Below are 27075 nucleotides of genomic sequence, written 5' to 3'. Positions count from 1 at the left end.
TAATTGTTTGACTCTGCAGCAGCAATCTCACTGATACTAGAGAACAATTCAAAAAGACAAGTGAACAAAAGTTGAGGCAAGCTGTTACATCTATACTAACCTACACTGGCTTTCCTTTCTACACTTCATCAATTACTTCCCAGGATTACTATTCTCTTTATAACAAGTGGGTCTAAGGAGAGAAGTCAATAGACATCACTCCTGGTTACTGCTCAGGCCATAACCTCTACAGGGCTGAGCCTTGCAGAAACTGCCTCCTAGATGCCTTCATAACACAGAAACATCGGCGAGCAAAAACACACAAATTAAAACATCAACTTGTATTATCCAGTCTGCTTTCCTCTAATTCTGGATAGTAACTGTCAGGACAGTTGTCTAGGCATACTGAAATTAGTTGCCTTCAGGTAGAGTCAAATGCTGTAAAACAACAACTACATTCAAAGCTTATTAGAAAAATTACTGTAAACTTTGCTATCAGTAAAGAGGGTACTAGCTTACCAGTACTACTCTCTGCAGTAACCTTAACGTGAAGTGGTTTATTCTTTAAAAGCAAAGTCCTGTGTAGGATCTCTCACATTCATCACAACTTATTTTAGATATTAATGGAAATGAAGTAACTGAAGTGAAAAAATACAGGTGCACTGCACAAATCAATAGAAATAGATGAGAAAGTCCCGAGACAATTCATCCCTCTTAAAAATCTCAGCTCTCCTTTCACAGTGTCTTTTTCTGTTGCTGAAGGAGGGAGGCTAAAGCAACTGCATTCCTCATGCAGATGACTATGTTAGAGGTCTAAATAGGACATCAACAGTTTTCCTAAGGGGAGATTTTGCCAAATAGGCAGCAGATAAGAGGATACAAATTTGTATGTCAGGATGTTGTATGCTGAAGCAGTATAAACTATATTTCTGATGATGTTCCTGAATTAATACATCCAAATTCTGAAAAGGTCTTATTACTTGGGACCATACAACAGGACCATTTCAAGGTTGGAGGTGACTCATGTCCTGGTAACTCAGAACAAGTAGGAAGAGATATACGACTCCTACTGATCCTGAATGCATTAGCACTAAATCCGATACAGCGTGGTTATTTCTATGCAGGTGTGTCACACTGCAGAGCCCCAGTACAGCCATGTAACAGAACGGCAAACTGCTGCAGCCCCATAGACTGGGGTGCACCCTGTGAGTATGACAGATCACCCACACACTGTCATGTAGCTGAAATCTTTGACCATAGATAGGAAGACTGTACATTTAGCATTTTGATACTGGAACTACTGACCATTAAAGTTTAATGCAGAACTCACTGCCATGTTTAATATTGAATTTCTGAGAGGGCAGCCAAAGAGACAGAGTAATTTATTCTGTTTTACAAATGGCTGTCCAGCTCAGGGAATAAGACATATTGTAGAGGAAGCTTACCTGGTCTATAACCATTTTTAGAGGAGACAAAGGACTTCAGGAAAGTCAGCCTAACAAGAACTACCTTCACTCAGTGAGATTTAAAAGGATCTTAGAGCAAGGAAAAAGGAAAGTAAATTATTTCCTATTGCATTCTTCATCTTGAAATGCCTGAATAAAGATATAAGTAGAAGACATTTCATCATCTATCATTTGAAGACTAAGGAGCTAGCAAGAGCAAAGAAATAACTATCAGAGAAATCCTTTCAGTGGGAAAAAACGCTAATATATGCTAGATTCTACAACCAGCAAAACATACTGATTGCACCACAGTTTGATTATTCTGTTAACTTGAAGTTTTATTTAAATGTTCACCCTTTCAGCCAAAAAAGTTCCATAAAGCTGCAATAATATAGTACTATTCTAAAACAAAACAAAAGCACAAACCCAAAACAAAACAAAAAATACCTATAGAACAGGCTATTTTAAATACAGAGTAAGGAAAATTAAGGGCAGACATACAACCACGGTTTCCTCCCACAGAATGTGAGAAGGACAACAAGCAGCTCTATTTTAACTGAAAGAATATGAACACATGAAGATGACCTTTCATTTCAAATGATCTGGGGGAAAAAAACCCTAGAGAAATTTTAAAAAAAATATATGCATTGTTAAAATGTGAGGCAGAAAAAGACCTCACTCGACCCTTCAACAAGTCAGTAGACTCCTGATCAATCATTTGCAGCAGTTTTCTTCTGTCTCCTTGTTTGCATAGAATTTGTTACAGTACTGTAAGGAGATGAGGAATCAATAAATGGCAAGTCCTTTGGGTCATGTCTTAGAGTTGGTATGTAACTTTAAAAGTTTAAAAGCCATGCTGTTTTGGGTGAATGTACATGAGTGCTTAATCAAGGCTACTCAAGATTAGGAAGTTCGCTACAAATCTGTGTCTGTATTTAAAAAAAGGTTTTAAAAAGCCATCCTGCTACCAACGAAATCTGTAATTTTGTATATCTGACTAGCTGCTGAACATCCATACCTATTATTGCAGACTTGAAGTGTGAATCAGCTATTCCATGCCAACTTCCTGAACACTAACCTCCTGTAGTAAATAAGACCATCATTGCATAAACTGATCAGCCAGTAAATTCACTGGAAAATATAGATACATAGATCTCACACAATCAGCTATGCTACAAATCCAAGTTTCACAGCTATACAGCTGTAATCTATAACGAATTTCAATGACTGATCAGCAAGAGACTAAGTAGAGTTCACATGACAACTGCAGCTATTGAAACTGAAGTCTGTATTTGATTTTTTTTTTTAAATCAAAGGACTCAAAAAAGTAAAAAACAAACAGGGAACAGTCTGTGAGGGAAGAAGAATGCTGAAATAATATTGAAGATGTGCAGAAAGTGAGGATATAATACAAAACTGATAAGCTCAAGATAAAATGCTGAATTCAATTGAAGGTGAGTATTTGCAGAAACCATCACTGTCTGACAGAGCAGGAGACTACCTCTGTAGTGCCCTGAGCACCTTAGCTCTGGAAAATACTATTCATACTTGGAATGCAGCACAATTGCACTCAACTTTAAAAGCAACATAATAAACTTGTAACACTTTTATCCCTTTTCTGGAGTGAAAGTTCTGTGTGGTCATAGCACATTGCCTGGAGTTTCATCCTCCCAAATATTAACTTAGTCAAGCAACCAGACAACTTTATTTAAATGCATATTTCCAAAATGAAAAATGGGCCTGGGCTTCCACTGTTCAGACTATTTCACAGTTACCTGTCAACTCTCAAGAAACACCAATTTATCTCTCAAGACATCATATTCTTCACTAACAATAGGCATGATCTTCATCTGACCTAGGAACCCATAACTTTCTTTTCCAAGTAATACTTGAAGAGTCTTCTAATTACTAAGGACTTAAGATTAATTATTTATCCCTTCAGGAAAGTGTTTTCTGTTTCTTCTGTAATACCAAATGGGTATATGACACTGGCCTTATTTTGGCCTTTATTTTCATGGGCCATAAAATAGCATTTGTAACATAAGTTATATCTGTTAGTTCGAAAAGAGACATCTCATTTTTTAAGCACATACTACAAACAAGATCACCTATATTAAAGATTAGTAGGAGAGTTACTTTCCCACACTTCAATGTACTTTCAGGCAAAATAGTTTCATGAGTGTCATACTTCATAATGAAACAACAATCTGCTTTTCACAGATCTGAATGGCATGATTTATGTAATCATTTCACGATAAATTGGTTACTATTATGTTACACTGCATATTCCAAATACTACATTACAGCCAATGGTATTTAAGGATTACATTACATTACAACAACCGACTCAAGCTATTTTCTACCTTTATAGATTGGTCACTCCAACAACAAATGAGTTTCAGCAATGGAACACTCCCAAAGTCCGAGGAATGATAGCTACTTTTACCTGAAAAACACAGAGAATTTATGAACTGACAATACAGACGGAAGTACAGAAATAGAAAGATATTTAACAATTTTTCATTTCAGCAACAAACCTGAAAAGATAGTGTCATTTCTTCAAATGGTTTCATCTGATGCAATACGCACAAAGTGTTCAGACAATATATACATGTATATTTTCGAGCATTTACTCTTATCCTAAATGAGAGTAGTCTTTTCAAAATTTTATTTAAACAGAGTTCTGACATTCCAGAGAGTATGCTTTCATCAATTTCCTACAGAAACCTAGAATACTTTCTAATTTGCACTACTTAATTATCGATTTCACTAAGTAAATTCTAAGTCTTGAATATGTGTTTCTTTAACATAGTGTGTTTTTTGATCAAGAATAGCAAAGCCAATACAGCACTTCTCAACTAGCTTGGTCCTCTGTTATGATACTTCTGTTTCATGTCCAGGTATGCAAAAAGGCATTGAAGACTCCTGTTCTAATTTGGTTTAGTTCCCACTTCTTTGCACACATGTAAATGTACACAAAGTCCAGCAGTCTTAAGATTTAACACTGTCCATTCAGCTGTCCAGTCTATCCTTGATGCTGAAGAACAAATCATTCCTGAAACATCTGAGAGACCTGCAAGTCTCAGACATGACTTTGATTTTCAAATCCAAACAGTTACACGCACTAGGAGACATGGGATATGAGTTAGATTACTGTAGAAGATTTAGGTCACTCAGTAAAACTATATTTATGCATTTAAATATTTTTTTGTTAGTTGTATACTGTTAAGAAAAACTTAGACTGATGTGATGGTCATTTGCTTCCAGACTGAGCTAAGCCTGGTTATTGTTGGTGTGGGAGGGGGATTTCACCTCTCACACTGTTACAACTGACTTGCAAAACCAAGATTGGCAAACAATTGATATTGATGTGAAGAGATTATTTAGTCTACCCTAAACCAAAAGTCTAAGGGCATTATTGAACAATCAAGATGACTGTTGTATTACCAGGGCAAGTTTGCTTGAAGGGCTGTATATACTATTGGGCAGGCACGTAATGGTGATGAGGGAGATGGGAGAAGGAGGAGAAAACTGTTACATTTCTGGTTTTCAGATTGCTAGAATCTTTGCTTTCAGAAACTCAGGCTAATGTTATGCCATCACTGAAAAAATATCCCTGATTCCAGTATTAGTTAACAGTCCACATCTTGTTTACATGCTTTTGTGATATTCACAGAAGTTTCTCTATTTGCAAACTGGACCTCAAAGCTAAACAACATAAGTATTTTTAATTTTTGAAGTTAAATGATTTATTTTAACAACAGAAAGCATGGAAAAAACACACTAAACAAAACAAAACCCAACAAACACAAACTCCCCTCCCCATCCCTTCCCCCCCAACATTTGAAAGCTAATATTCCCACTTTCCAATATACTTACTGCTTGGTAACTCTTCATAAAAATTGGGGAATGAAGGTGTTATTGCTTCTATATTCCGCCATTTGTCACATATGGATTCTGATTTCTGTGGACTACAAGAATATTAAACTAATAAACAAAACCTGAACATAAGCGTGAAACCCTTACACCTTAAGGTAGGGATTTTTTTTTTTAAAGGTAGAAATTCTGCTATCAATGACTAGCAACAACAATTTCACTTCTCCTCAAAACTCACCTTCATTCTTTTGCCACTACAGTTCTTTTGGTACAGGAATACTGAAGAGTGCCATCTGTATGTAGGAACTTTACATTTGGCTCAAAACTTATTATAGTTTCATGTTGCAATAACAGCAAAACAAACCCCAAACAAACAAAAAACACTACCACCAACACCAAAAAGGTGAAGAACTGAATAAAAATACTATTTTCACAAAGGACTCACACTGTTTTCTCTTCTCTTACATAGCAAAAAAGTTCAAGGAACCTAGCACCTTTATTTTACAGGTTTTCCTTTTTTAATTTTTTTTTAGTGTTAATAATTCAGAATATTATGGTAGTACATTGGGATTTCAATAGATAGCTACAATTCAGAAGACTAGTGTGTATGTCTACTGCTCTTCTGTACTTTCTCACTAATTAAGCCAGCACCCTGACCCCTGGAAACAAAAGGTATAGATGAGTAGGAAAGAACTGAAAAATTTCTCCAAACTCTTTCACTACTGTAAAAATATTTCTTTTAAATACACTGTCATAGTGACCCTGCACAAACTGTATTTAGGTATCATTTTAAAATGTATTTTGCCTTCCACATTTACTACACTTAATACTAAGTCACATTTTAAAAGCCCTGCAATACTAAGCAGCTCCTGAAGATTTCAGCTTCAGAGCTTTAAGTTGCAGATATAAATCACAAAAGGCAGGAACAAACAAGTTCTTTGAAGACCCTTTCTTACTGGCTTATTCCTGATCCCATCCCACTTTTATAATCTGACACATTCCAGATGAGGTCACTGGAGGCAACAGATCACATTAGAGCACCACAACTGGCAACTAACTGAGACTTAGCTACAAGACCACTATAAAGAGGTATACCAAGACGTTTCCAAACTAAACCACATCAAAATCCCAAATAAAGCATTTCAGAGGTTTTGAATAAAATTTGTAACTTTTCTGCAACCAGAATTCCTGGCATTTTCTTTCCTTTCTTTTGTACCAAAATTCAGCTATTTCTACAAGGGATACTAGCTTTTATGGCTTTACATTTCCTGGGGAAAACTAAACCATATAGTAGAGTTTTCACCAAAAAAACCCATTATTTTTTTCTTGCAACAACTGCAGTATGTAAGATTTTTATGGGAGATGTGTCCCAAATCCAGAACGCTTATGCCTGGGAACAGTGTTTGATTGTAGTATGATGACTAACTTAGATTACAGACTGTCTTTCCAACAGTGTAGCACAAGATAAAATGCAAGCACAGAGTGCTTTCTTGCATGGAATTAATGTTCAAGCTGGAATCCTGGGAATAACCTTTCACATAAGAGCCTGTGTTGAAGGTGGACCAGACGGCAATGTGACTAGCAGTAAAAGTAATTGTATTTGTCCTGTGAGATCAGTCATACCTCTTGAGAAATGCTGAATGACTAGAACTTAGTGGAAGACACATATTTGCAGCATCAGGATCAGTATTTTTTGTACCCCTTCTTGCCTCTGGGCCACGGCATCATCAACACTGAAATCAATTTTCCCTAAAATGCTAAATACAGACCAACCTAGGTCTGCTGAGCAACAAAAGCTTGTGGACAATATCCATTGCCTGATTAGCATGCTCTATTTGGCTTGGTCAAATAATGTTAAGCATGCTATTTTTCCTTTAATGCTGAAAAAGCATTTAGTCAATAAATTTGCTTTGAGTAACATAAATGTTATTTGGGATTATTCTCATAACAGAAGGGCTGATGAGGCATTCATTCCCAGTAGCTACCAGTATTACTGGGGGCTCTGTACTTCAGATAGTGTAACTAGGACAGAGTGTTATTGTCTCGTGTTTTATTTATCTATGAAGCCAAGGGTTTCATGGTAAAGGAAGCATATTCCTTACAGAGTAGAAGCGAGAAGAGAACAAATGTGCTTAGCGTATGTTTCACAATGTGCTTGAAGAGACCTCATTATCCTATTTAGTTTAAATTGCGAGGAATCTCTGGATTAACAAGGTGTGGAGCTGGATAAGTTCTTGTTCTGCTGAAAAAATTTCTTCCATCAGTTCTCATCTGCTAAGTATAAAGATGTTTAACTTCATCCTGATCTACTTTTGTTCAAAGAACATCCTACAAGGAAGCTGTAGAGAAAAAAGTCAACTCTAAAAAACTCTAGTGGAAAAAAATTTAAAACCAACTTTAAAATATAAAATCCATATTTATGAAGAGTGTTTCATATTTTTCACTTTTGAACCACTACAAAGGAAGACTCATAATGAAAAGGTTCTTACCTTTCAATTTCACCTGTAACTGCTGAAGGCATGTTAATTAGCCTGTTGATTAAAGCAATTCTGCTAACTAAGAAGGATACTGTTTCCAGTTCCTTTACTCCAGAAACATTATTCTCAGGTCCATCCTTCTTTCCAGTTTGTCCTTCAGTTGCAGCAAGGTACTTGTTTGATAAGTCAAGCACTCTTTTTGAAAACAAGTTGATTGCTGCACATTCTTCTAGCACATCACAATCAGTACATTTCCATCCTGGCAACATTAGTGAGAGGTGGTTTTCATTTGACACAAGTCCAAAAGAAACAGGACACTGAAGCCTCGAGATATCTAAGTGTTTAACACAAAGATTATCTATTTCTTCATCTGCACCCCATGGTAAGAGACATGACAGAAACAGTTTAGCTGCATCAGTGGTGATGCTCATGTCAATGTTTCCTGATGTCTGCATTCTAATCTTTCTTGAACTCTTCATTTTTTTCTGTCTTTTCATGCCAAAACTTTCTTCTAGAAGCTTAGCTGCATTATTATCCTTGCAGACCTGGTTTGAACAAACAGAATCTACTTGTCCATCCACTGGAGATATGGAGCCAGCAGTTTTATTTCTTTTTAATGTCAGTACCCTCTTCTCAATAGTACTTTTGGCTCTTTCTAGAGTTTCAAAGTTGTGGAATGAATTTGATGACTTTAATCCACTGAGTTGAGAAGACAGCAGAAGTTCCTCAAGTCTCTCCAGGTCAAATAAGAGAATATGAAAGTTTGCATTGTTCCATTTTGTCTTAACTGGTAAAATAGTAAAGGGCTGCTCACTGCTGGCATCAGTTAACTGAAAAAAAAATATTAAGCATACAAACATATATCCACATTTTTCTTATTACTTTTCAAGATCAAAATATCACAGAACTGCATATGGCATAGACCAAGCCTGTTAATTCCATTAAGTTCAATTTAATTACATTTATTCACTTTTTACTAAGCAAAAGGGATTTTCTTCTAAATAGCTTAAGATACAGAGAGACACATGCATGTAAATACTACAACACCTTCAATTAAACAGCCATGATGTAGACTGTCTACATCATTGTATAGAGAATAGATACCCTCTAAGCAGAACCCGTGGAAAGAAGGAAAGAACAAGAATAAACACAAGAATGAAGCAAAATATTCATATAAAGCCATGTGAATGGAGGACACATGGAGGCAGGAATAAGATCCTAAGGATGAATAAGTCAAGAAGGAGAAACGCCAAAACCTGTACTGTAGACCTTGGGGTATTTCTACACACAGAAAACATTCCATACTTGCTTTGCCCCCCATTCTCAGTTTCCCACAAATACTTCACACTGTCGTGGCCTGCTGCGCCAGCTAATTTCTGAGAGTCTTTAATGAAAGAAAGCACAGCAAGCTTTCTCAGATACAATACTCCAATCAAGATCCACTTACAAGAATGAATTTTCTGTCTTACACCTAAAATTCAGAAGAAAAACATTTCACATTCCTGCTGCTCTTTTCTCCATACTACTCTGTGTTTGCATATTCCCAGTATGACAGAATTTTTTTGACAGAGCTTCTGCAGGCTTCAGAAAGCAGAAAAAAATTACTATGGAGGTCACAGTAGAATATCAGCCTCTTGCACTGCATCCTTACTTCTTTTTTTTATTGGAAAAGGACCAAACCTATATATAACTAAATAAAGAGTCTGTAATAATAATGCTACCAGTGAGTTAATGACATTCAAAATTTTAAAAGGATGGTATCTTTTGACAAAACCTATTTTCAAAACCTATAGGTTTTGTCAAAAGATACCATTTTAATCAATCTCTGAAACAATTCCTTTCAAGAAAAAAAAAAAGAAATATTTTGTAAATAGTGACTCCAGGCACTATGAGCTTCTCAAAAGAACAAAAATCCTATTATTTCTGCATGCATCTAAAAAAACATATCAGAAACTGAACTAAATCATAGAGTTGAGTCCTTAAGAATATACTAATGAATTTCCATTGCAAAGACCAAACTATCTTTTTTTCCTCCAACAGAGACTCCAGGTAAGCTTGTAGAAATGAAACTGATGATTCCTTTTACAGGAATCATTACACGGCACTACCAAGTAGCATTCCATGGGAGGATCATCCAATAGTAAGGTTAAGTTCTGAGATTGTGACATATTCCATAATAGACACAGCAGGATTCCGATAAAGAAGTATCTTTAACCCTCAGGGTAACAGCAGTTGTGAGAGTATAAATTCCACATTGATGCTTTTGCCCTTTTCTCTAAGCACTTAGGACTTGCTTGTTTTTATTGTCTTGGATAAGCCTATGCTCTCAGCACTGTGTTCACTCTAGCTATTTCACCTTTCCAAATGAGCATGTATGAGGCAGAAAGAGAGCATCAAGAAGCAACTTTTCAGCCCAGTGACATTTTTGCAATCATGCTGGCTTCTACAGCATGAGCAAGACTTTTCTAAATTACTATGTTAGTTTTCATTTTCTTGAGATAATTAGAAATAATCCAGTAATGCAAAGAACTGTTTCCTTTGAAAACAGATGAATCTTAAATGAAACCATTGAGTGTTAATAAATAGGGCAACAGCTGGCTTTAACTTGAATGCAGTGTTGATTAACTCCTCTTTCTAAAGACCACTCCCTACCTACGTCCTCTTACATCACATCTATGATTTTTATAGGATTACCTCTTTTTAAAAACTGTTTATATTGTAGTTATGAATATCATAAGAAAAAAATTGATTTGCTCTAAGTTATTTAACTACTTATTTTTGGGTAATAATATAACTCAGCTTTCTGTTATTTAGAGAATGATGCTCCCACCAGATGAGGATGCACTCTAAATACATAATCTTATTTAAAGATCTCCACAGGGAGTCATAAGTAAGAGATTATAACTGCTTGTTCAGGTTTTCTTTTTATCCCTTTCCTTTTTCCTTTTCAGAAAATAGTACATTATAGTTAAGCACTAGGATTATTTTAATCTTTAATTATGCTGTTTCTTAATACACAGGGAGAACTCCATGGAATGCAAACACTGGAATTCACAAACTAGCCCTGACATTAATAAAAGCTATTACAATTTGGACTATCATTTACACTGTTCTGTAGATTTATATTTGGTTGGTTGATTAGCATTTAGAAACCTTTAGAAAAAACACCATCTAAAGCAAAATCCTGTGACAACCTCAAGCTGTTGAAGCATCTGGTGATGCTACTGTGTGTGAAGTCATAATAAATGTTTATTTGCAATAGGAAAGCTTATTGACATTGATCCTAAAAGCATCCACCAAGTTATCTTAGCTCTCTGCCATAGGCATTTCATTCCAATGAAAGAAGGTAGGCTAAAGCTTTAGATATATATGACAAGATATTCTCTGTAACAGAAGATGACAGAAAATGGAAAGAAACTCATAAAACTATGAACTAGACAGCTGGGAATAGCATTTGATGAGGGATACTGAAAAGCAGATTAACAGATATTTACATTCTGTAGTATGCCTTTCCTGAAGTTCTGGAAGTATTTCACAAAAACCAAATCCTACTAATTTGATAAATACTGCCATTATAATTTTTCTTTTCTTTTTTCTTTTTTTCCCCAAATGTAGATATTAAAGAGTTTAGTAACTCGCTGTCAAAAGATAGGCTAATGTGAATAGTGATAACAAAGCATGACTTGTTTCTGAACCACAGTATCCAAGTTTGAGGCATATTTCAGACATACTGAAACTTGTTGCCAACATAGAGGATTAAGTAATGAAAAGATCCCATTTTCTTTTTTTTCTGACAAGTTTTACTCTTCCTTGCATAGCAACTCTGTCCTCTGTAGTACTAGCTCCCTAGTTTGCCACTGAGGATGTTTGAGCCAGGACAAGAAAAGAGCTGAAACAGAATAGATTACTTCAGTTGAAGGCTGTAGAGCAATAAAGTTGCTTTCTCAGCCTCCTTTTCTCCAAACCAGACAAGCCAAAGTCCTTAGCTGCTCCTTATAGGACATTCCTTCCAGCCCTTTCACCAGCTTTGTGGCCCTCCTCTGGATGCATTCAAGGACCTTCATACCCTTCTTCAATGATGGGGCAAGAAACTTTGATGACTCACTTTAACTGATTTACTCTGGAATGGAATCTCTTCCTGCTCTACGACTTACAAGTCTGTTTTAACTCTCTCCTTCTCCCTTTACATATCCATACCAAACCACGCTAGCATCCAAGAAAAAAAAAATTGCTATGTCTATAGGAAGGTGGAAGCAGGGGGCTATCCTTACTACAGCCCCAAATACATCAATACATGCCATTATCTTTAACAGGTTTAAGACAGACATACCACATAAAAATTTCATGGGAAGCACAATTCAAGTGTTATTTTACCTAGCTGTCTTCTCATCTCTAAAGGCCTTTTTCCACTGGGATCCAACTTGTTCAAGGAACGCTTTTCCACTTAAAATACACACTTCCATTAGCTGGCAGGGATTCCCATACTGTTTCAGCTCCTCATATATATGTACTTTTTTTCCACACACCAGCTCTCTTGACCAGATGCATTCTATTGTGGGTTTTGTGCTAAAAACAGATTTGACAAGAACGGTCTTGACGTTCATTTTACATAGAGAAAATAAAGTGGGAAAATCACATGGCAGATTTTTAGAAGGCAAACCAGACTCAAAATAAACTTAGATGTCACTTTGATACCACTGAAAAGAAATTGCTCAGTCCTGAGTGTGGGTAGTATCAACCTCCACATAGAAAAAGTCCTGAAGTATTAAATGTAATCTTTTCTCACACACTTTTGGCCCCTTTATCCACTGTGCTCTCATTTTATCCCAAATAAAACAGGATAAGTGACAAAAAACTGTCCCAGAAGTTCACAGTGCCTGCAGAATGAATCATGCTGTATAAAGCATAAATATGAGCTACTCTATTAATTCTAATCAGTTTTTTTAAAATTGTGTAATACTCAATTGTGATCCTTGGAGCTTTCTTTTGTGACAGAGTGCATTTTGATTAACATTAAACGAATCAGAAAAAAAAAAAAAGTAGTTCCCACCTTTATCCACTACTTGCTGCCTCTAAAAGCTCAAGGAAATATTAGACAAATTCAACAACTTACTTTAAGGTGAATTTTCAGTTTGGATATGGGCTGTGTGTATGAGAGCTCAATTAAGTATTGTCAAAGATGACTGGAAGATTCTTTCATTAACGAGGTGCACTGCTGCTGATTATTTTATGGAGTGGGGGGATTTTCTATCTCTTGTCTGAGGATTTCTAGCAGATATAAACTTCTCTAGTTTGACAGTTTCTGGACTACTATTTTTTAAGACAAGTCTAATAACATCACACTTAAGTGTACGATAAAAATCTGTCAGATAAGGAAGTCTTCCTCATTTAAGGAATAATTAATTTGTTATTAAGTAATACTTACTACAAAGAAATCTGCTAATTTAATCAGTAAAATACCACCATCCTATTGTTTGCTCATGTGTATTCAGTGGAGACATTCTGTGGACAATTTACACATACTTCACCTTTTGAAACAACAGGTTTTAAGCAAAACCCAATATGGCATCATTAAAACCACTGCATCTCAAGGTATCTATAGCAATATGTTTATCAATATGCTTATTTCAGTTTAACACTTCTGTCAGGTCTTTACTGTAACCTTTAGATTACAAAGGCAACAGAAACTTTAAAGAGCACTTACATGTTCTTCATTCACTCTCTAGCAATCAGTAACATTGACAACAAACAGGATTATTTGTTTTTTAGAAACTAAAATGTGAAAATGTAAAATGCGGAGTTGAAGAAATGGAAAGAGGCATGTGGGACAGAAGAATCTGTCAACCAAAACATATCGATGGCTTACAATTTTCTTTCTTGATCATACCAGTCGCTGGGATATCAATAGAAGTTCAGAGCTCATAGCTTTTCTCAGAATCACATCTCATCACTGGTCTGGCTATGGGCTCACAGAAAAGAAGCACGTCACACAGCTGCTTGTAAAAGTTATTTAGCTACTCCTAACTCCATCTCTTTCATTTGTATTTCATGGAGCTGGAAGAACTGTTTTAACTGAAGCATGGCTACAACACCTAGGGTTCTTAAACATTAACTTACATTGCCAATATCAGCTTTATTGTATTCTCCATGAAGCTTTATCCTTGGTGCTAGGGAATAACAACGGTGTTTGGATTTGTTTAGTTTGGGTTTGCATTTTGTTAACTACAGAATAGTTTAGTAAATGTCTTTCCTTGCCTAGACAGTTTATTCTTTTTAAAGAAAAACAGTAGTATTACATATAACATAGGAGAAAAAAATGGTTTCAGGGATATATTTTCAAGTGTTATCTCATACATAGTTTTGCAAAATAGGAAACCTGTAATTGTCTCACGGAATTTTCTCAGAAAACAAATACATAAACAATGCACAAAATGGCTGGCACAGTGTAAATTAAAGCATTAAATTAATTTCTAAATCCTCTGAGCCCTCAGTTGCTAGAGATGGTAGTCGATAGTAGCAAAAAAAATTGCCTCCTTGAAATGTGCTTGGTGGACAGCAGCTTGATGATTGGCAGCACAAATAGAAGACAAACAAGAAAGCCTTCAATCTGCAGCTGATGCACAGGAAGAACATGGGGAGCTGAGTTTACAACAGAGAAAACATTACCAAGCTAATGGCACAGGCAATCATTTGACCACCATGCATCTCTGATAGCAGCAGGGCATCCATTTTCAGTTAAGTGTTAGAGTACCTTTTTGCTTTCTCTGACCACTGCAGGGGTAAAACAACCTAGTGCGCGAAACCCACTGACTGGTAATAAATTACTATATTGGATACTTTTTGTTTTCTTTCAGCAATGACTTTACTGTGTATTCCTGCTATCATTACCAATTAAAGTGGGGACAGCGTTAGCAAGCTATATCTAACTGTATATCAGTCCCTATGCTCCAATTGCTTTGGCAAGTATCACGGGGTCAAGAGGCTCCTTTGACCTTTATCAGCTAAGTCTCTCTGACCACTCACTATTTGAAGCAATCTCAGCTGAACAGATGGACACTTTCACAGACTCTATAAAGCTTAGAATATAAAGATAAATGAAATTGTGTTTGGGGCTTCAAACTGGTTTATGAGCATAAAATATTGTTAGCAAGTTTCACAAAAAAATCTCAGATTTCCAACAGAACAATTTTAAATTATACCATGAACAACACCTCTTTAACCACTAGGAATTTGTGGGGGGGTTGATGTAGCTTCTACAGATAAAACTAAAACCTCGATATAACCTACATGTCTAGTTAGTACAAAGTAATTTCTGATTTCAAATGCCTAATTTAATGACATCAATTATTAAAAGATGACCAAGAAGAAAACTTAATATAATGTCAGAGCAGCATACAGAACATGGTCAAACACATTATTCAGTGCAAGAACAGTAAAACAGTTGAAGCTACAGAGCATACTGGAAAGGCTTGGACCTTCATTTCAAATTTCCCTATCTTAAGTTTCTTAAAAAAAAAAAACCTACCTCTTGAAATTACTGCACCAAGATATTAGTCATACCACACATAAAAGTAAGCTTTAAATTCCCTAACTGATGCTTGAGGCATTGGTAGTAATTAGATATAAATGTGGTCTTGCAATCATATTTATGTATTTGTAACCAAAAAAAAAAAAATCTGTTGTTCAACAATAACATCGAATGGTCTTTTGCTTAAACTAAATCACATCAGCAAACCTGCATTGTTAAGTTCATAACCTTAAGTAATAAATGTTATACACGCTTCATTAGATTTAGTGTTGAGAATGTCTTAAATTGGATAAAACCTTGTGATACTTTTTTTAAGCCTGGCTTGGTTTATAGAAGAATAAATTCCCAATAGGTAAAATACTCATCTGCATCTTTCTGCATGGATGTTTCACAGGAATGAAACTTCCCCAATGAATTTTCAGTCCTTCATTCTAATATCAACCAACAATTCAAAACAGAATTACTAACAAGAAACCCACTGTTATAATACATAACACAAGAAAGCTGTCTTATTTTCTCACTCAATTGAAAGGATGAACAATCCAACATCTGTGTAAATGTACATTTAGTTAAAAATAGTTATGAAGAGCAGGTATATAACTGAAATAGCTCTTAAGAGATAAACCATACACCATTGCTAAAAGAGTCTGCAAAGAAAGAAAAGATGTAAATGATCAGCTATACTTTCATCTCCATGTAAGGACCATATGGACTTTCTACTCCAGTATAGCTTCTATCAGTAATCCACACATGCACACTCCTATGTCCAGTTCTGCCTTCCTCCTGGAGCTTCAACCTTAGGAAGCATATGAATAGTTTGTCAGTTAAAGTATCTAGAGCCTCCAAAGAGGGCAGACAGCTCAGGCCTACCCTCCCCAAACAATGATGGCCTTATGGAGAGCGTGAGGATGATACAGAGTAGAGGTGTTACTGTACTGAGGTTATTCATATTCCTTACCTTCAGACACTTCACTTAGACATAGGACAGAGGACCTTCTTGAAGGGGGCATTTAGAACTCTTATTTATTCACTGTTTTAAAAACTCTGTACTTGCATACAAAGAACTAATCACAAAACGTCTAGAGTCAATAGTGGTGCCCTGGTTTGCATTCATACACAATCTATGTGTGTCCTGAGGCTTCAACGTTTGGACAATGGAGTGCCCAGCAAAGGCACATGATGAACTTTCCTATATGAACTATACAAGCTTTCAACTTGCCTTGCATTACTTCTATCACACTATTCGTTACAGCATCTCCAGGTCATTACTGACAACACATCCATCTCCCACACAGAAAAGGCTACAATATTTTTTGAGCTTACATCAATGTTTGCCTAACAACGTAACTGCAACACAACTGAAGTAAATCTCTCTTTCCAACAATCTTCCCCCCCCCACCCCTTTTTTTCCCCCTCCATTCTCAGTGGAGAATGTTAATAGCTTTGCAGCACTTTGAATGGTATTTGTGCCATCCCTCCTGATGAGCCTATGGCACAGAGTAATTAAACCAAAGAGACTTCAAGCTCAAGCTGTGTGATGAATAGACTAAGCAACTGGATAAACCCCTCTTTTTATGATGTATGGATGGCCACCATCAGGCACATTGTTGGACAGATGGATCTACTGGGCACAACAGTTTTAATTGTTCAGAGAGAACTGCTAATGCTACATTGCTCAATGTAGAGATCTGGTATGAAAATGAAGCTTTTCTCATAATTTGTTTTCATATCCACACTGTCTCTGTCCATCAAATACTGAACTTAAAATTTTCACTCAATTTAATGATACTGTACATACAAAAAATATCTTGGAGACAAATCATAACACGATGTTGAAGAACATCTGCTAAGCAAAGCTAACATACAGGCTGTTCTTCACATTCATTTTCAGTGGCAGGAATCAAGTCTACATTTTGTTTTTCAGGAAATTATTTGAAGAACTATATATATATGATATATAAACAACTTTATACAGACAACTTCTGCTTTGCTCTAGAATTCATATCACTACCTGGGTGGGCAAACTATCAGAAAGGCAATTCTAAACACAATACTTTTGACAAAGTCGCTTCTAACATAATTATTATTATTGAAAAAATACAAAAATTAACTGGAGGTCCACTCATCTCAAAATAAGACTAGTCTTTCACTCAGTCACTGCACCATGAGAGGTTTAGACAGAAGAATAAGGTGTTTGTAACAAGTCTTAGCCATTTATATAACTGATATTAAAATATTGTCTATATCTTAATATATGAACTTACAATGAATGCAGAAGTGAATTCTCTAACCATATCATTAGAAATACACAGGGCTCAGCAATGAGTGGTAGCCAAAACATTTTCAGCCATGTTCAGCATTTAGGAAGAAAAGCCATAGGATGGAACATCTCCCATGTTTCCTAGATCATCAACTGGACAAATGATGCTACAGCAATCCACAAAACAGACTATTGACTCACGGATCTAAGAATTATTATACTGAACAATTCACTGGATGAATGAACATCCAAATATCTGTAATACAATATAATATAGGATCTGTAATATAATTCTGAACACAGAGATATTGCCAACATGATCTTAAAAGCATAGGAATATTGCTTTGTCTTAAAAAGGGCTGATGTATCTAAAAACTAATTTACCAACCTGTCACTGGTTGCTGACTACAACTGAAATAACATAATTTGTCCTAGGTTGCTTTGATAGTACATTTCCCATATTGGATTATAGGAACCCCACCTATAACATTTATCTACATAAAAAAATACTACATCAAATCTTAAGTCACATTCTAGTAAAGGAAAAGAACAAACCATGTGAGATTGAAGTCATAAACATTAAAATCCTGTCTATCCTAGAAAATGTAATTCTTGAGAACTCAGGAATAGGCAAGCTGGACTTTTCTTCAGATCCTATACTGGGACAGCAGCTAAGTCTCTGCACAGATTTCATCTGTTCTTTCCCTGAGAGCTGCTCAATCTTACTGAAGGTACTAGAACTGCACACAATTCCAAAAGGACAATATTTGCAGGAAAAGAAAAAAAAAAGTTAGCCGATTCATCCTTTCCCCTAAGTATTGTAAGAAAAAAAAAAAATCTGACTACCATAATAATTAAAGCTTGAGTATTGATACAGCAAAACATCAAGAGAATGGAAATATAACCACCGTTTCTTTGTTTTAAATTGAACTGCAGTTTAGCTCAGCATTTTATTACTGCTCTTTAACGGAGACGTGAGATTTAGTTAATTGCCAAAATGAACCTAGATGATAACAAGTCTCTCTTTTGCAGCATAAGGTTTGGTATTCCAAGTCACAGCTCTATAATTGCATTTAAGGTGCCAACGTATTTCTGAAAAAGTCACTGCCCTCTTTTTTGACCAGGTGAGGTAGAAACAGGAATGTCTCACAGATCTGAATTTCTGTTGATATTTCTTTTCACTAAAAATTACTAAACCATAAGAAGGCAGGAATTTAATGTTTAGAACAGAAAAGTTAATCAGAAACGTAAAGATTTCACCATTGCCCTGTCATGAATAGCAATGACTTCTCAAGAACAATGTAAAAACATAAAGGTTATAATAAAGATGATGTAAATTATTTTAGAATTATTAGAATTTGGTAGAGCACTTACAAGAAAAACTAATTACGCTGATCTACAAAAGAAATCACATCTTAGGGACTAGACAATAGTAAATGCAAAATGTAAGATAGGAAAATTCAAACTATACAACTCTACACCCAGAAGTAAATGAAACAGTCATAAATGGAGAATAAGGTATCATGAAGAGCACTTGAGTAAGACAGAAACTATATTATTCTATCTATAAAGGTATGCATCTAAAAAAACTAAAACTTTGCTACAGTTTCCAACTGACAGAGAAGGGAACTGCAGCACAGCATCTGAGGTAAGGAAGAAGACAAAGAAGGAAGACAGTGGTGGTTTCCTTAGACTCAATAAATGGTCCTTCAATGTGAAATATTTCACAAGGACTATTAATATTGACGTTAGAATTATTTCTAGCAGGACAGTGTAACACCTTCTTTAGCTGTATCACAGGGTCCAATTAGTTGTCTAGGTAGGGAAAAGAAAAATATTTCAGCCAGTCACCTTTAGTATAACAACAGAAAAAGCAGTTTGTAGAAGTACATAGTGCCCAATGTGCGAAAGTGAAGGCATATTCTCAGATTTGTCAGACTGTGTTACTTACTATTCACATCTGCAAGAGTACACTGTGCTACAATATCATAATGGCAGCTTTTTGCCTTCCTTTTTACTTTGAGGCAATCAGGGAAGAAAACACTGAAATCAACAAATTCTTGACTTGGTGGACCAATTCAGAAACCTGCAGTAACTTAGAGCAAAGCTGACATATGGTCCAGGTTGTTAATGCCTGCAGATTACGATGCCTTTAACTGGCAGCAATTTAATCTCATAACTTCAAAGTTATTACTTCAGTGTAGCCATGTTGCTACCCTGGTCCCCGGATAAAATACTCAATTGTGAAATTTCATAGGAAATGCAGTACTGAAATGCTTTGCATCTGACATACAGGAAATGCATATATATGTATACAGACACGCACCCTTTCTTCCTTCACTTATTTTCCTATTACACTTAATTCACATACTACTCATTATGGCTTCTGAATATCAGTTTCAATTAAAAAAAAAAAAACCAAATATAGCCTGGCAGCAACAAGATTACTAACTTGAAGGAGAAATGTCCCACTACTTTCTGCTTTGCTTTTTTCTTAATAATCCACTTCATACAAATGATCAAGAGCTGTAATTCTTCATAATTATATTCTAAATATTAAAAAGGGAAAGAAATAAAAGGAGTCCATGTCTAACATACCTTCATTTATGGTACTACTCTTGATTTTGTATTTGATAGTTATTATTTGATATTTCTGCTTGTAACTTATTTCTACTTTTTTATCAATTTTTCCATCAGTAAGATTTAACTAGTAGTGATTTTCCAGGCTTCCAATAACAATTTTATTTTCAAATTACATCCTGTACTACACTAAAACAAATAACTGCTGTTGTCCTACAGTCTTCATTTGTCTTTTAGTTATTCTGTGCAGCAGCATAAAGTAGATATTTCTTTTATTATCATTTCTGTACATTCTTCTTTTAAGGAAGTATGGGAACAAACTTTGGCTTTCCTCCTAAGAAGACACCTCTCTTTCAGAAGCATCTTGCCTTTTGATGTTTTGTTTAGAGCAGAAGACATTATGCTAATATAAAAATGAACACTAAGTTCTTTAGAACAATTAATGCTAGGCATGTCAATTTAAAATTTTTAAAATGCATTCAAGTGTTACAGTAACTGGTATTCAACTATTCTGGTCATAATTATTTCTAACTGCTATACAAATCAAAACAATCTTTTACAGATTGTGTGCAATTTCCTATTCAGATGTTTTGACACTTTCTGCACTGTACATGAATGTTTGAAGAACTGTATTTTAAGAAACTGAGCGAATATACCAGGCATTCCTGTAAAAGTGCTTACATAAATGAATACTTTCATTCTCATCTTTCCTGGTCTAGCTTCTCCGTAGTATAATTCAGCAGTCCAAGGTTTAGCAGCTATTGAACAAATTTCAGAAGCAGCTCTTCCTCCAACATTTTATCCAGAAGAAGCTCTAATTACATTATTGAAATCACTGGAAATATCAGTGCATGATAAACAGATTTAAATGAAATTATTTAAACTGAAAAGCTAGGAAACTTTCTAACATGAAAGGTTTCTGCAGTATCAGGAAAACAACTCCCAGACATACCCAGCTTTTTTATATGCGTCAATAAAATCTTCACATGATGCACTGAAACACCTGATTTTTTTTTTTAAACTAGCTTTGTATACAGATCTGACTTCCAACTATAACTATGACTTTAAGGTATGAGAGCAAGTTCCATACAAACACCATGAACACACAATCTAGTGTACAGTCTATCGTAATTAAGACCAGTGATTCAATACCTATTGCTACTGGCCAGGTATCATAGCAACCTTATGTCATAGAATACTGCTGGAAAACTGTTCAGCACCAGCAAGACTATGCTTTAGGAAAATCTACAATGGCACTACAGATTGCCAACATCTGTGGGGGTTGTTACAGGGAGAACAACAAAGAAATCTGCTTACAACCCCTCTATGCTTGGAAAATTGGTAGGAATATTACTGTGACTCTACAAAAAAGGGGGAAAAATACAGAGAGGAAAAAATGACCATTTTTGGTCATTAGTTAGATAACTTATGCACCCACGCTCTAATATCCATTCATATAAGCTGAGAGTTAAAATAATGCTGCCTTGTCACATTGTGTATAGCGACAAAAGTACTGTCCTGTTGATGTGCTTTCTTTTGTTCCGGGCTTTTCTTATCAACAAAATACAGGCATCATTCACCAGCAATATTAATCTGAACATATAACAGACCCGTGTTAAAAATAATATTTAAACTTCAACAAATGAACTCTAGATAGTCTTGTATAAATCTGCAAAAAAAGGAAAAAAAACAGGTTACTATGAACAAGAACCCAATATTGATTTTTCTGCGGTGCAGTAAAGCATCTCCATTCTATTTGGCTGCTGTCAAAGCCACTCTTTAACAGCTGGAGTCAAATTGCACTATTTACAGCAAGAGCCCTTGTCAAGTGGACCATAAGTATTCTAACAATACACTATTCAAATGGCACTTTGCCACACAAATTGCTGACTTGATGAATACCCTATGTCAATGACTAAGGCCAATATAAAAGTTTCATTTTTATGAGAGGTTTTACATTCACATATTAAGTAAAGCTTTCTTGAAGAACTATTAAGCTATATATTTTGAGTCTTTTGACATTGAAAATAATTAAAATCTGTTTAAATATATCAAGGGGATTTGACAACATTAATATGGATCTTGTGTTAACTGCATTTGTCACACTCATCTGTTATTGGTACTCCCACTGGCACGTGCAGCACAATAAGAGAATTAAAATGGTCAAAACACCATGAAATCAAAGCATTCCACTTTTGTATCTCTGATTTACATGATGACAAATGTTTTGAAAGAAAGCCTTTGAAGCTGGACTGCTATGTGAGAATATTCTTAGGATGGAATAAAGAGATATCATTACTTTGCAAATGTTATTTTGCCTTAAATGTAATACTGATGACAAAACAACATAATCATAAATATTAAGAAAGAGTGTTGAATCTTGCTTGTGATCTTCATGTGGATCACCTCACTGTACTAAAGAGGGATCACTCACAAGTGTAATACCAACAGAACAGAATAGATACCTCATTTTTTTTAAACAAATCCTCTGAAATTGAATTCTTAAAGAGAGGATGAAATTGACCATGTTGGCTTTTTTAAATAGAAACATTTATTAACAATTTAGTGTCTCATTAAATTTCTAATACACAGTTTGCCAAAGAAGCAAATTATTAATGAAATACTCATTGTAAACACACACACTAAAACCTTCTGATAATCTAAAAAAAGTTTCATGATATCTTGATCTCTATAATCATTATACATTTATTAATGATATGGAATGTTGAAGTCTGGTGGCCAGAGAACTCTAATTTCATGGGACCTGGATTTCAAAAGTCTGGTTTAAAGATGCTAAAATACAATGACCCAAAGCAATCAATACAGCACTATTTGGAAAACAAAACGACAACAAAAAACACCAAAACCAAACCAACAACAACTAAAAAGAAACCAAGAAAAACAGTGGAGCTTATAACAAGCTTTCATTTCAGCAATAACAAAACAGTGTTGAAAAAAGCCACAGAGCTCCACACTCCTTTTGTGTTGCCCTCATTGAGTTTCTAGAATAGCATTAAGAGGACCTGCATTGTTATATTCTTGCCAGGTTCAGCTACACTCTATACATTTAGCCTCCAGCATCTCCCACACCAATTTACAGAACTTGTTCTAGTAGGGATGGAGGTGGAAAGAATCATTGAACGTAATGGATGACAGATTTTTGATGAATGGGAAGTGGTATCCCAGGTTTGTTAGGAAATTAGACTAAAATAACAGGACTATAATGACAAAAAGGTGAATTTTAAAAAGTCGTATTTCTGACAGTCATAAAGAAGTCTAAAAGACATCTATAATATTATCTCAACAGAGTTTTCATTGGGACAAACCAACTAATGAATAGCATGTAAACAAGAACAAACCAGAGCAACATAAAGAAAAAGCACTCTAAGTACTACAACCCTACTGTCATCTAGAGTGTTACTACTTCCAATTTAACACCAAGGTAATTCCTAAAAGGATGTTAAACATGACATTTTAAACTTCATCAAAACCTGTTTTCCCTTAATTCTGTGAGCAGCACATTTTCTTTTCAGCCACTTTGCTAAATCCAGACAATTTTCAGTTTAAGAGATATCACCAACTACACACCAAACACAACTTAAAACTTTTTTCCGTTGTTCCTCTTTACAAAGGCAAGAAGTAAAACTGTTCGTTTTAATAAACTAACAGTGAGATCAGATTCTGTGTCAATGGCCAACTAGTGCACCATCTGCCCCACAACATGCTCAGGAGGATTATGCTCTAATAAGACTTTTCAGAAAATGGGATAAAAAAGAACTTTAGAAATCAGACTAAGGTTAGGAAAAGGTCAAAGATAAATATTAAGAACTGAACAATGATCATTATAAACACAAAGTTATATGTAAGTCTGTAGACACAATAACGAAAAAGACCAAAAAAAAATTCAAGAATGAGGACTCAAGTTGTCAGACAGAATACTGGAATACCCAGTATTTTATTTACCAGAATTAGTAAAGCCGGAAGAGTGACTGAGACTACTCTAAGAACTGTTTCCACATGTGAGGGAAAGCATTCTTCATTATCCCATGCATGTGGGAGGATAATTTTTATCTATATTCAGGGCTGAGGAATAGCAGATGTGACTTCCTCTGTTTATGGCAAAGAATGGAATTCCCCAAACCCATGAATTAAAGCAATAATCACAAGCAAACAAACACTGAGGGTCTATCCTTAAGATATACTCTTATCAAGAGCTCAGAGACTTCTGATGTATAAACAGGGTTTTCCAAAAAATGTATGTACCATTCTCTTCCAACTTGAATAAGGTAATACCTACCTCATTGTATGTGAGATTGCGTTAAATTTGAGACAGTTTTGATCATTGATTTTACATTTAACAAGCAAAGGCTTTCTAGCTATCTACAAATAACTACTAAAAATACAGATATATTTAGGTGACAAGTAAATAGAATGACTACTCAATTTTCAGCCTTCCTTCTCATTTCACATTAATGCTAGTTTCTGAATGGTACTCCCTTCTGCTGTTTCTTTTGTTTGTTTTTCAAAACAAAAAGGAAGACTACATCTTTTTTATTAGTTACAATTATTTGGTATCTGTAAAAAAATTGTTCAATAAACTCAAGTACTGGCCAAATCTCTCCTGAAGACTGTCATACCTACCTGTAGCCCAGCCTCTCACAAGAAGCACCACCATCCACTTTTTAACCATTTAGCTACTAAATTTAATCACACTGATATAAATGTAAGGCACTTCCACTCTGTGACATTAAACAAACAAAAAACTCCAAACAAAACAAATCCACAAACAAACAAAAAACCCCCAAAAAGCAAGCACACAAAAAAACCCAAGCCACCCAATAAAAACTAGCATTGGATGGCAACAGAAATCTGACGTTTCACAGAAAAGCAATAACGAAAAGGCCAACAGCATTGTACCATGATATGTTTTTACTCGGGACATAGACATCCAAACTGGTGGGTTCCATTTTCTGGGGGTACTGGTAATAGGTGCAGCCATAAGCCATAGACATAAGGAAAGCTATGGGTGGCAAATGTCTGTGAAAATCCTTCTGAGATGACCTGCTGGTGACCCTGCATAAGGCACTCCCCTCTACCTTCTCCATTTGTCCTATGAAACGAGTTTGACAGCATAAAAACAGAGCCAGTCAGAACAAACCTTTGTAACTAAGATAAAACCAAGCCTCCATGCCACTTATACAGGGTTACATGTCACTGAGAGTGCAGGGTAAAAAATATGAACCACAACTCTTCATTCTTACCTTATCTGAAGATTCCGTATGAGTAAAATTATGAGAGATCACACCATGCTTGCAAGAGCTAAAGTGTTTGTAGCCAGCACTTTTATTTCTTTTTGACTCTTGAGATACAGGAAGTAGAGCATCTGACAGTAAGTATTCTGAATCTTCAATGGAAGTAAGAATTGCTTTTGCTGTTTCACCTGTTTCGTGTCGTTCCAGTGTACCTAGAGAAACACAAGAGGAGTTGTAATTTTTTCAAAGAACTACAGTGCTTTGTTCTGCAGTGTAAGTATCAAAGTATTAGGATAGTACATTTGAAGTGAGGAGACAAATCATGGAACATTTATGAGTAAGCCACCTAATTCCTCATTTTCTCGATTGTAACTAATGTAGTCTATTTTGCACTGCTACTATGTTAAAAAACAAAGGTTAACCTCCAAAGCAAATACCTTAGATTTAGACTACAGGAAACTTGAGATATTGTGTGTAACTTGAAGTCAGATGCAATTTTCAAAGGAAGCAAAGGAAACTCAGAAGAATAAAACTTGCCTTAACTCTGTTCAAAACAGACTGATTTTTCTCCTCACAAAGCCCTCACAGAGCATCTATACTATTAAGAGTGTAAACAATAACACATTTAAGTAATATTTTAGTGCTGTCCTCTAGTGTTCTAGATTACAAATAGCAAGGGGAAGCTCAATTTTTTGCATCCATTCCTAAAACCCATCATTATCTCTGACACTTTTAAAGCACCCAATTATGCTACATGTAGCTTAGTAGTCAGGAATATGAACACAATGTTTCAGATGCTATTTAATCACTAGTTCCTTTAACTGTTATACCAAGTTATATGATTTTAGTAATAATTTTATTTGGTAATAATTCCAGTAATAGTACTTCATTTATAACCAACATTAAAGATACCCAAACTGAGCTAAAATGTAATAAAAAGAACTCTTATTCTATACTATACATTTCCTATAGGAATTAAGCTCCTAAGAAAATACAGACATGGCATGTTTACTATAAATATAAGAAATAAAAGACACATGAAGGATTTAGAAACTATTAAGTATCTGCTACAACATGAAGTGTTTTTTCCCTGAAGTTTGAATTCTTTGTAGCCTCAAGTAATACAACATGAATTTTCCCTTTCACTGCTACCAGAAAAATGTGTAACATTGAAGTTCTATCAGTAACACCTGCTAAAAATATTGGACTGGGATTGAGGGATCTCATACGATAAGTGTTTGTGTGTGTATGTGTGTATAAAATCTCTTTATTTGAAATTATTTCTCTGAAACTCATCCATTTCTGTTCACTGTAGTATCACCTCTGTTACTTGCATGACCAAGAGTCTGCACCCAGAACAGAAGTAATGCAACCGATTCTTCGTCCCCTACAAAATCAATTGAATACCATAGATTCCTATAACGTTGTACTGGAAAAAAAAAAAAAGAAAAAAAAAGACAAACAAGGATTGGGCCGTTGCTGTTTGTAACACGTCATTTTCTTCATCCCTGCCCAGGATTTCCAGCCAGTGTCACAGATCATTAAGGAACCAAATATTTACTGGAAGGAAAGCAAGTTGTCCAAAGATCTTGGCCTACAAATACTTCAAAACAATACTGCCTAAAAAGCTCCCAGCAATATAACCCTTCAGCATTTCAGGAACAAAACCCCTATATTG

The 27075-nt window shown here is 35.4% G+C and overlaps 1 protein-coding gene across 1 annotated transcript in view; it reads right to left on the bottom strand.

The window, feature by feature from the left end:
- The window catches only part of WDR72 (WD repeat domain 72), a 96542-nt gene that overhangs the window by 42551 nt on the left and 26916 nt on the right, over nucleotides 1-27075 (bottom strand). Inside the window, exons 13-16 of the mRNA XM_054388007.1 lie at nucleotides 25407-25609; nucleotides 7790-8607; nucleotides 5304-5395; nucleotides 3788-3870 (exon numbers count right to left, since the gene is read on the bottom strand). Of these exons, the coding sequence (XP_054243982.1) occupies nucleotides 3788-3870; nucleotides 5304-5395; nucleotides 7790-8607; nucleotides 25407-25609 (1196 nt within the window). The remainder of the gene's footprint in view (nucleotides 1-3787; nucleotides 3871-5303; nucleotides 5396-7789; nucleotides 8608-25406; nucleotides 25610-27075) is intronic.

Source organism: Indicator indicator, chromosome 16 (assembly GCF_027791375.1).
Source record: "Indicator indicator isolate 239-I01 chromosome 16, UM_Iind_1.1, whole genome shotgun sequence".
Lineage (NCBI taxonomy): Eukaryota > Metazoa > Chordata > Aves > Piciformes > Indicatoridae > Indicator > Indicator indicator.
The sequence above is the reverse complement of the archived record's forward strand: the minus strand, read 5'-3'. Positions and strand labels throughout refer to the sequence as shown.